Source organism: Rhineura floridana, chromosome 1 (genome assembly GCF_030035675.1).
Source record: "Rhineura floridana isolate rRhiFlo1 chromosome 1, rRhiFlo1.hap2, whole genome shotgun sequence".
In the NCBI taxonomy this organism is placed as follows: Eukaryota; Metazoa; Chordata; class Lepidosauria; order Squamata; family Rhineuridae; genus Rhineura; species Rhineura floridana.
The window spans coordinates 38829746-38841857 of NC_084480.1; the positions used below are offsets into that span (position 1 = coordinate 38829746).

Genomic DNA, 12112 nt, shown 5'->3' on the forward strand with positions numbered 1-12112 from the left:
GGCTGCCAATTTCTGCAGCTGTCAGGAGGGGAGGCTTTATTTATTTTTTTAGGAGGAGTTGCAACTTCACTCCAGGATGGATGGCCAGGGGAAAGCTCTGGAGAAAGTTTCATGCTGCTTCCCAATGGCAACACTTCCCAGAATGTGTTGGGAGCCATGTGATGCAATGTGACACAAAGTTGCTCCCAAGTCTTTTCAGGAAGTGCGGGTGGCAAGAAGCTGCTGAGACATGGATTTTTATTGCTAGTAAGATATAAAAGCAAGAAAAAATGAAAGCCCTTGGCTGCCTTGTAAGGTTAAATTAGATAAGCAGCACTCCCTCCCAAAATATTCAGAGAAATTTCTTCCTCCACGTTCCCCCCTCATGATTTTTAGAAGAGTTTTGTTTTGCACCCATCAATTCAATGAATTGTCAAAAAAGAAATTTTCAAACATTCTGGTGCAGCTATAAGCCTAAATGGGAATGGCCGCCCCATATATCAGTGCTGCAGGCTGTTCAGTCACAAGTTGCCTGAGCAACAGGAATTATTCCTCAGTCTCTTATGCCTGAAATCCTTATGCTTCATTTGCTTCTGTTATTATTTGGTGTTCCTGGCTGTGGCAAGTCCCTTAATATGCCTGCGCTGCTTGTGTTCCTGCATCCCCATGGGTTCCCAGCCCCAGTGTATTGTTAATATGCATTCCCACTGTGGCTGTTCCTTTCTTCTCTGGGTACCATGTCTCTTGCAATTTCCAGGGCAATAGTCTTTTTAGCCTTGTCTTCTCTTCCCTTTCTTGACTTTACAAATCCTTATGATTTGGCATTATTTGACACTCGAATCTCTCCATTGTCTGTCTCCTTCATTATTAACTTTCAGGAGGAATTTGAAAACAGTCCTCTTTACACAGGTATTTGATGGCTAAAAGATACTGTTCCTGGCAACCCTGAAATGATTAGCTGTTGGAGTATGTCATTCTTCTACGTATTTTAGATGTTTTAAAATGTTTTGTTTTATTTGTAATGGTATTATTTTGTCACTTGTGTGTTTGCTGCCCTGGACTCCTTTGGGAGGAAGGGCAGGATATAAATGTAAAAAACAAAACAAATATTTCTAGCAACCCAGTCAACAGAGAAACAGAATACCAACTCTGGCAAAGAAAGATGAAATGGAGGAAGAGAAGAAATGCAGGGGCTTCTTAGATCTCTTCAGCACTTTCTGAAAATTCTCTGCACATCTGTTTCTGCTTTCATTTTGAGGGTTTCACATTTTTTATTTGCCTGTGTCCCACTTTGTAATTAATCACTTGGTGGCAGACAGAATCAGTCTGTGTCTTTCTGTCTTTGCAGCAGCTTCTACTTAATTTACTAAGTTTGCAACATAATGATATTTAGCTTTCTGTACTCTGTTTTTCCATTGTTGTATATACAGCAAAACCTCAGTTAAGGAATCCTCCAGGAACTAACTCCTTTTAACAAAGGCTTTTTTAAAAGTGAAACTGACCATCTTTGCTTTGCTATGGATACACTTTCAAGCCTGTGCCTTTGCTTTAAGGTGAAACTGACCAGCCTGTGTCTTTTGCTATGGAAAACTATCAAGCTTGTGCCTTTGCTTTGCTAGGGTGAAACTGACAAGCCTGTGTGCTTGCTTTGCATTAAAGAGGCCTCTTGCTTTCTCCCAGGGATGGGGAGGGGAGGACCAATAAGATTCAGAGGAGGTGAAGGAGGAGGAGTGAATGAGTGCTGGGTAGGCACCCTTTAAAGCCCCTGTTAAAGCTGCCCCCACCATCTAAGTGCAGGTATAGGGACCTATCCACATTCTTTCCATGTTATTCCTACCTCTGGTACCAAAGTTTCTGTTAAAGAAGTGATGTCCAGGAACTCATCCACTTTGTTTACTGAGGTATTACTCTAGATCCCTTTTTATGTTTCCACTATGTCAAATAATATGTGAATATGATTCACATGTGAATCAGACACTGATTTTCTTTACATGATTCTGTATCCAGGATGGAAGGCATGAAGAAAATAAAACAGCCATCTTGTTTGTAATAGGGCCTCTTTCTTATATTACTCTGGTGGCATGGAAGCCTCTGAAGTACAGTTCTGTCCCACACATAACAGGATTCATGCAATATAGGTGGAGACACACACTGTCTCTTCCTCTCACTAGTAGTGCCCCAGCTTCAGGAAACATGACACTGGCATGGGGAGCAGCTCAGTGTAGTCTGGGGCTTCTCTTTACCTCAGCAGCATAAAAAGAAGTCATGATGCAGTAGCTTCTGTGATGCCCTCCAGATGTTGGGCTTAAGTCCCATTATCCCTGGCCATTAGCTATGTGGACTGGAGCTGGAGTCCAACAACATCTGGAAGGCCATAGGTCCCCCAATCCTGGTCTAACTAGTCCACAATTAACCGAGAAATCCAATCCTGGGAATACTTCAGCTAGTTCAGATTACAATATCTCACAGAAATCCACACCACACTCAAACCAGGCCAGAAATTTAGGGTGGTATTCAACTACATTTCTGCACTAGTGCCAGGGGAATTCCCCTACCTTTTCCCCCACCACACACCCCATGCTGTCCCCAAATCTGTTCTGAAGGGTTGAAGGAAACCCTCCCCCAACAGATTTAAGGAGCACTGGGGGGGGAGGAGAGGAAGAGATCATTCCATTGCACAAGTACAAAGCATTGCACTAATGGAATGTGCTGTTCAACGCCATGTTGAATGCAACCCTTAGTAAGGAAATGGTTTTGCAAGTAATACACCAATATACTGAGAAGAAGACAGAAGACAGATTATAACATAAATCCAGATGGAAATAAAGGAAAGAAAGCCAAATTAAGTCTTCCTTCCCTCCTTTGAAATCTATTAGAATTCTCATGTGATTAAAAAACAACAACCCATTACTTAGTTTTCCTTTTTCCTCTGGAGAACAGTCTCACTGAAAAGGGAAACATAATAAGCACAGTGAATGAACACTGGAACTCAGGACATCCATTCTTCCATCTTCTGCTACACCTTTATAATTTTTTCAAGCCCAATAACACTGAAGGAATTACATTATCTGTCTTAAGGCACCTCCTCCCAGCAGGATCAAATGGAACATTTTTACACCTGAGGCTTAAAGTTAGTTGAGTTTCTGTCTTTCCATTTTCATTAAAATGCAAGGGAAAGAGAAAGAGAGGTAATTTATAAGGGAAATGAGCATTTTGGCCAATGCAGGGCTTACGTTTGCACAACAAATTTATCATGGCTCTTGCTTCAGAGCAGAACAGTGAGAAACATGGGTTGCTGCCAAAAAAAAAAGTGCTTCCATGTGGAATTCTCTTCCTTGGGAACATGTTGTACAAGTGTACCCCACAACCTGATGGTTTTTTTTACACCAGTCCTCACCAACCTAGTGTCCTCCAGAGGTTTTGAACTACAAACCCCATCATCCCCAGCCAGTACAGCAGTGGTTGGTGAAGATTCCTTTACACGATGGATTTCTCCATCCTCACTCCACACCGTTGGTTGCAAGAAAAGGGGAACACCATGTCATTCTTATACTTATTATTACCATCTGCCCTTCAAGTATGTCAAGGCTAGGGATGAGCAAATCTGACCGTTTCGATTTCTCTCTGTTTCTCCTTTTTCCAGTCTTAAGTTCTCCACACTTCCACATCAGCTTGCAGTTTTTTTAAAATTAAGTCCCCATGAAAATTCATCAGCATTTTAGTGCAATTTCCCCCCTAGTTTGCACATTTTTGTGCGCAATTTTGCCTTATGTACACATTTTTGCATAGAGGTTTCCCCTAATATAATTCATTTTTGTAATACATGCATTCCTATGCACACTTTCCCCTGGAATATTGCATTTTGTACACATTTCTTGGCTGGAGAACTGTACTGCAAAATTCAGAGAAATGTGAATTTTGAAGGATGGTTGTGTTTAAGAACATAAGAACATAAAAACATAAGAAGAGCCTGCTGGATCAGGCCAGTGGCCCATCTAGTCCAGCATCCTGTTCTCACAGTGGCCAACCAGGTGCCTGGGGGAAGCCCACAAGCAGGACCCGAGTGCAAGAACACTCTCCCCTCCTGAGGCTTCCGGCAACTGGTTTTCAGAAGCATGCTGCCTCTGACTAGGGTGGCACAGCACAGCCATCATGGCTAGTAGCCATTGATAGCCCTGTCCTCCATGAATTTGTCTAATCTTCTTTTAAAGCCGTCCAAGCTGGTGGCCATTACTGCATCTTGTGGGAGCAAATTCCATAGTTTAACTATGCGCTGAGTAAAGAAGTACTTCCTTTTGTCTGTCCTGAATCTTCCAACATTCAGCTTCTTTGAATGTCCACGAGTTCTAGTATTATGAGAGAGGGAGAAGAACTTTTCTCTATCCACTTTCTCAATGCCATGCATAATCTTATACACTTCTATCATGTCTCCTCTGACCCGCCTTTTCTCTAAACTAAAAAGCCCCAAATGCTGCAACCTTTCCTCGGAAGGGAGTCGCTCCATCCCCTTGATCATTCTGGTTGCCCTCTTCTGAACCTTTTCCAACTCTAGAATATCATTTTTGAGATGAGGCGACCAAAACTGTACACAGTATTCCAAATGCGGCCGCACCATAGATTTATACAACGGCATTATGATATCGGCTGTTTTATTTTCAATACCTTTCCTAATTATCGCTAGCATGGAATTTGCCTTTTTCACAGCTGCCGCACACTGGGTCGACATTTTCATCGTGCTGTCCACTACAACCCCGAGGTCTCTCTCCTGGTCGGTCACCGCCAGTTCAGACCCCATGAGCGTATATGTGAAATTAAGATTTTTTGCTCCAATATGCATAATTTTACACTTGTTTATATTAAATTGCACTTGCCATTTTTCCGCCCATTCACTCAGTTTGGAGAGATCTTTTTGGAGCTCTTCCAATCCCTTTTTGTTTTAACAACCCTGAACAATTTAGTGTTGTCAGCAAACTTGGCCACTTCACTGCTCACTCCTAATTCTAGGTCATTAATGAACAAGTTGAAAAGTACAGGTCCCAATACCGATCCTTGAGGGACTCCACTTTCTACAGCCCTCCATTGGGAGAACTGTCTATTTATTCCTACTCTCTGCTTTCTGCTTCTTAACCAATTCCTTATCCACAAGAGGACCTCTCCTCTGATTCCATGACTGCTAAGCTTCCTCAGAAGTCTTTGGTGAGGTACCTTGTCAAACGCTTTTTGAAAGTCTAAGTACACTATGTCCACTGGATCACCTCTATCTATATGCTTGTTGACACTCTCAAAGAATTCTAATAGGTTACTGAGACAGGACTTTCCCTTGCAGAAGCCATGCTGGCTCTGCTTCAGCAAGGCTTGTTCTTCTATGTGCTTAGTTAATCTAGCTTTAATCATACTTTCTACCAGTTTTCCAGGGACAGAAGTTAAGCTAACTGGCCTGTAATTTCCAGGATCCCCTCTGGATCCCTTTTTGAAGATTGGCGTTACATTTGCACGGAGGAGGACCCGAGGGACAAGTTACATATTTTAGTTTCAGTTTGCAGAGTGTTTTGGGACATGCAAATTAGGTAGTTTCACCTTTAAATGCAAACTGAATCAATTTTCTCCCCCAACCCTAGGAAAGACACAAGGTGAGACTGCATTTCCTTTTTTTAATGGCTTCCCACGCTCACCCCCACCCCAGTCATGCAGTTCTCTTCCCTTGGAGATCCCACACCTCATTCAGAAGGAATACAAAATATGCAAATGTGATCTGGCTTTTGTAGTTGCCACAGACCGTTTTGGTATGATAGGAAGCTGTGTTGAAGTCAGTTTTATACCTGAGACTTAGAGTCATGCTCAACCAGACACTGCAGTGGTTCGACTCATGCAATAGCAAATTGTGGCCTGCAATTCTTGTATACTGTTCTGTGGGCGAGAGACTGAGGATTAGAATACGTCACACTTGGCATTTTGCTTAAATCAGTGCTCCAAGACATCTCCCACAAACGTCAGTCACTCACCCTTCTGTGAAAAAATCCACAGACAGTTGTTCTACAACATCCATTAGGCAGCATTTTCCATTGTCAAATGCTATCATGTACCCATTTGCACAAAAGCATGGTGACCAGTTGACATGCAATGCTAAGGAGGATGTTCCACACACCAGTTCTTCCACATACCATTGAGCCATTGCTCAGCAGTAGAGAATATGCTTTGCATGCAAACGTTTACAAGTCCAGTCCCTGACATCTCCAGGTAGCACTGGGAAAGACTACTTCCTGAAACCTTGAAGAGCCACTGCCAATCAGTGCAGACAACACTGAGCCAGATAGACCAATGGGCTGACTTGGTGTAAAGCAGCTTCTGTCGTGCGCAGTAGGTCACTGAGAGGATCCAATCAATTTCACCTAAACCACCCTGGCAAAGCTGGATTTGAAGCCAAGTCTATACCAGGTACTACATTTCTCTCTCTCTCTTTTAAAAATCTGCTAGGTACATTTTCAAACACTTCTAACTGAACTGCGTGATATTTTTGCATAATTCTACAGGACCAGAGAGCAGAAGCTAAGCTCTAAAGCACCTTTCATGGTTGCCTTTATGTGAAATTAGCCAACAAAAGAACAGGGAAGCCGGAACCAACAGCCTCAGAGTGGCTTTGATGTGCATAATCCTGACAATTTGAGAGAGACAGAACACACACCTGCAGAGAACTCTTATGTAGGGAATAAAGTATGTGCAGTGACATTGTGAGGCCCATGAAATCAGTGAAGGTCTACAGATTAAGCTGAAATCCTAGAATCATTACACCACCTCTGAGCCAGTAAAGAACATGACTGTGAATGTTTTTATAAACAAACAAAAAAATAAATAAAATGATTTCCTCTTCTAGCGAAGGCAATAATCCTCACCTTAATCTCTCTTAATTAACTAAAGGTGTTCATTTGCTTTGCATTTCAAGGTCCTGATCTCACAACAAAATAATTGTTATAAGAGTGACATCTGAATGGAAACCTAATGCAAGCAGATTAAGTGTTTAGGATTTTCTGGCTGTCTGCATCTAAAGATATGGATAACAAATTTTGCAGTATCTGAAAAGTTTAATGTAATATTTTGCCAAATGGTAAGATGATGAAATAACTTTTGACCTTTAAAAAATGTTTACGTAATACTAGTCAATAGTATGCTTCTAATTAGGTAGCTTCACCATGTTTTTCAAAGCTATAGAGTTTATCCATATTTTATGCACCACCTAGGATCAGTTCAGAAACAAAAATCCTTACAAGGCAATAGGGGGTTACAGTAGATCAAGGGTAGCCAACATGGTGCCCTCTGCAATTCCCATCAATGTCAACCTCAGACAGCATAGTTAATGGTCAGAGATGACAGGATTGGTAGTCCACAAAACATCTGGAGGGTACCACATCAGGCAGCCCTGTAATAGACAAGTAAGTATATGTGGAGAGAGAGAGAGAGATGCTTGTTGCATATGAATGTCTCTATAAATGTAAAGATTTTTCCAGTTGTCCATGCCTGGTAACCTCCAAGTTAGATTACTGAAATGCACTCTACGTGGGGCTGCCTTTGAAGATAGTTCGGAAACTGCAGCTTGTGCAAAATGCAGCAGCCAGATTGGTAACAGGGACCAGACGGTTCGAACATATAAAACCGATTCTGGCCTGCTTGCGTTGGCTGCCTGTATGTTTCTGAGCTCGATTCAAGGTGCTGGGTTTAACCTATAAAGCCTTGCTCAGCTTAGGACCACAATACCTGATGGAACGCCTCTTCCAACACAAACCCACCCGTACACTACACTCAACATCCAAGGCCCTCCTCTGGGTGCCTAGTCGGAGGGAAGCTGGGAGTCTGGCAACAAGGGCCTTCTCAGTGGTGGCCCCCAAATTATGGAATGATGTTTTTGACGAGGTGCGCCTGGCACCAACACTGTTATCTTATTAGCACCAGGTCAAGACTTTCCTCTTCTCCCAGGCATTTTAGCATGTGTTTTTAAATTGCTTTTTAAAAAGGTGTTTTTAAATTTGTATATTTGTTTTTAATGATTATAATTGTTGTAAACCACCCAGAGAGCTTCAGCTATGGGGCAGTATACAAATGCAATAAATAAATAATTTTTAAAACAATGATTTCATATTACAGTTGTAGGTATTCCACACATGTGGCAGAGGTATAACAGTACAGAGAAATAAAACATCTATGCTTCAATGTAGACCAGATGTGGGGAACCTTTGGCTCTCCAGATGCTGCTGAACTACAATTCCCATCAACCCCAACAAGCATAGCTAATGTCCAGAGATGATGCGACTTGCAGTTCAGCAACATTAGGAGGGCCAAAGGTTCCTCACACCTGACATAGACCAACAGAAAATGCCCATGCCTAATTCAGAAATAAGCCCCACTGAATTTAGTGGGTCTTGCTCCCAGATTGCAGCCTAAATGCCATAAGGCAATAAAAGAGTTATTTTTCCAGAGATGATTTTCTGCACAAAGATATATATAGATGGAGTAACAGAAAATAGTACAAGAGAGAAGCAACAATCAAGAGAAAGAATTTTAGCTTGCTGACATCCTATTGATGACAGACTTTTCACAAGTACTTTTAAATGGATTAAAAATACACTGAGAGTCAGTGTGGTGTAGTGTTAGAGTGTTGGACTATGACCTGGGAGACCAGGGTTCGAATCCCCACACAGCCATGAAGCTCACTGGGTGACCTTGGGCCAGTCACTGCCTCAGCCTCAGAGGAAGGCAATGGTAAACCACCTCTGAATACACTTACCATGAAAACCCTATTCGTAGGGTCACCATAAGTCAGGATCAACTTGACGGCAGTCCATTTCCATTTTCATACTAGTACTAAATAGTAATACCAAAATCAGTGATTTTAAAGAATGAATCCAGTACAAAAAGACCCCACCATAATTAGTTGAATAGATCTGTAAGGAAAAACAGATTATTATAAAACCCCTTACTTACACTTTTACTCCTGACATATAAAGTATTTGTGTTCTTGTTCATGATGCTGCAGTTGCTGATCCTGTCTGGGTTTTATAAGTAGATGTTCTGTCACTTGCCCATCCAAATGCCTGCTGATAGAAAAGAAATATTCCGTTATTATTTCACATGACCCAACATGATGCTGTACTATCTTTGCACTCAGAACCAAAAATGGAATAGCAATCCACAGGCATTTGCGTGTACACTACTGCATCCAAGGATCTCCAGTGCACAGCCCACAGACACATTCCAAATAAATGTGGTTGGTGCTTTCAACTTAGCTAAATGTATTTATGTCACTAAAAACAAAAGTGGTATTCTTTACCCCAGAATTCTTTGGACAATTCCACATTTCTCTATGGCCTTAAGATGTCACTCCCAACTATAGGATGTGGGCTTATTTTTGAGGCGATATGTGAACAGACAGCACAATATTTGATTATTTTGTACATATTGTTCGGCACACATGCATAGCCCCCATATCTTGCTGTCCTGCATCATTTTTCTTGCTAATTTATTTATTTATTGCACTCTGCTGTATATCATGTTTTAATATGCTATTCATCACTTGGTGGGGGAACATTTGGGCTGAAAAATTGTCTATAAATAAATTAAATATCCTGCATTGCTTTATATATACATTGTAGAAAGGGGGAACAGACCTGCTCCTCCACTTTCTAAACAAGATCCATGGCTGGTAAATGCATTAGCCAGCATGTTCACACAAATGATGATCCACTGGGGAACTGCCAAGATTGCACAAGCATGTTCATAGATGTGTGAATATGATGCATCTTTCTTTGAAAAAAAGAAAACTTGAGATTAAGTTGTGGATTCTGTAGACTATGGGAGCTGCAGAAAACCCAGAAACCCATCTATTTCCCCTTCGAAATCAGAGTGAATTCACTCTACTTTGCCTGGGTTGGCCCATGAGCAGCCCTGTGAGACTAGGCTAAAGGCCCTTTGAAGACAAACATCTCAATTATTTTGAAAGGTACAGAGCAATCAAGGATGGCAGATTATTTGTGCATTGCTGCATAATTCACCCACATCTTGTGCCATCATTGTAGGATAGAGGTAGGATCCCATTACCAAATGTTAATCTTAAAACACAGCCTTTCTGCAACAACTGGCACAGGCAGAACCACTTGCTTCACACTGCACAACATGCTTTGTCTGAGTCATCCATGGACCAGCACTGATTTGTCAGGATCTAATAATTTGCTTTCTTTAAATCTCAGCTGGAAATGCAGTTCACAGAGTTTTAATTTCTCTAGCACATCAGGAACAAGCTGCAAGGGGTGGAAAAGATCCTAGCATTCTACACACCAATAAAAATCACAAGTGTAAAAGTCTTGGTCATATCCATTGTACAGTCAGAGAGCTATTAAAGAAAGATATGGATCTGCCTGGCCCTAACACCATTGCAGAATCTAGCAATATCATGGGCTAAACCGTATTCTTATCACAGTCTATTAATAGTTCACAATACAGATGAAAAACAATATCCAGCTCTGAATCTGAATGTAAAAAACTGAGTAGGGCTATAAGCAAAATGTCTGGTCAACAAAACAAGATTTATTTATTTATTTATTATAAACAGAAGAAAAAATGCTGAAAGGTACTCTGATTCTAGATGTGATATTTGAGTACACTTTTGTCTAAAAGCCAATGCAGGGGAAAAGAAAATATCACAGGCTTATTTGCCAGGGGATATTCCACACACACACAACGAAGTGCATCACTAGAAAATATGCTATTCTAGGCAGGTTCTTTAAAGTGTTTGCTCCAGAGAAATCTCCTGCTTTATATTCTTGTCACATTCTGATGATAGTCAAGGTCAAATTGCTAATCCAAGCTCAGGGACTATAAAGGGAACACCATCTTCATGCCAAAGACGTGACACATTTTGATGTTTTTAAAAATAAACAGTGAACATTATGCATTTAAATTATGCTTCTCTCTATAGGAAATAGGAGTTCATGATCTTTAAGAAAACACACAGTGGCAACAATTGAAAATGGTCATGATGGAAACCAGCTGTTTGCATGCTTCAGAAGCTAAGCATGAAATTGATTGCTTATTATGGAATGAGAGGCCAGACTGAAGACAGTTTAAGCGTGGTGGGGGGTGCTTTTATCATCTTCCTTTAGGGTAAACTTTATTTGACAACTGAATGGCACAAAAATGGGTCTGTATTCTCTGTACAAGTGTTGCTGATGGCTTCTGGGGGCAAAAGGCCACATGTTAGCACAGCAGTACATTTTGACTGTGCAGGAGATGTAATTCAGTTTTAACATGTGTTAAATTTAATCAAATCTCCAAGTGGCAAAGTTATTTTTTCTTTCACTAGAACAGTGATTCCCATCCTGGGGGCCGTGACCCCCAGGGGGGCCACAAAGTAATCAGAGGGGGCCACGAATAGTAAAGAAATGAATTTTTTTTTTTTAGTCTTCACTCCCTGGACACTTTTTGCTTCCCACTGCGGCTGCAGATGACACCTCCCCCTTGCCCCAAACAAGAGGGGAGGATTTTTGCTGAAGTGCCAGAGTGTCTTTCAGGCACACCAAGGGCAGGCATCTGCCTATAGAACACATGGCAGATGCCAAAGGAGGCTGAGGGTGGAGCTACAAGAAAAGGGGAATACTATCACTGACTCCCATCTCCTTGCACTGCTGCTGCTGACGACACCCTTACTCAGAATGACAGGAGACGGCTTTTTTTGTGAAGCAAAAAGAAGCAAGGCTGCAAGGAAAGGCTGCTTTTCCCCTTCCTTCCTGGCAGCCAGCCTGCCTCCCTGGGGGGAGGGGGTCACAAAATGTTTTAAGCTTATAAAGCGGGTCCTGTACTCATAAAGGTTGGGAACCACTGCACTAGAAGAAGAATTTAAAAAGATTGTCACTTACAAAGTACATATTATTACAATTGAATTGTAATAATATGTAGTTTGAAACTACCTTAAATTTAGAGTGGGGAACATTTGTTGCAATATATTATGGGACTGATTTTGTGTTGCTCTCTAGGCTCTTTGGATAGGTGGACAGTTAAATGCACTCACTTAATGAACACTAATAGTCAGTAGATTTGACCTGCCTAGAACTCGCTCTGCCTTATTCACTGAATTTTCCAGACAGTCCCA

The 12112-nt window shown here is 41.4% G+C and overlaps 1 protein-coding gene across 11 annotated transcripts in view; it reads right to left on the minus strand.

Moving 5' to 3' along the window:
* Positions 1-12112, minus strand: part of PDE4D (phosphodiesterase 4D) — a 1048840-nt gene that overhangs the window by 884264 nt on the left and 152464 nt on the right. For 9 of the 11 annotated variants that reach the window (XR_009761525.1, XM_061618426.1, XM_061618453.1 and 6 more), the window contains one exon: positions 8953-9065. Coding sequence is in view for 10 of the 11 variants with exons in the window: in XM_061618426.1 (XP_061474410.1) it covers positions 8953-8994 (42 nt within the window). In the remaining variant the exon portion in view is untranslated. The remainder of the gene's footprint in view (positions 1-8952; positions 9066-12112) is intronic. The other 2 variants (XM_061618437.1, XM_061618462.1) reach the window with 1 other exon arrangement.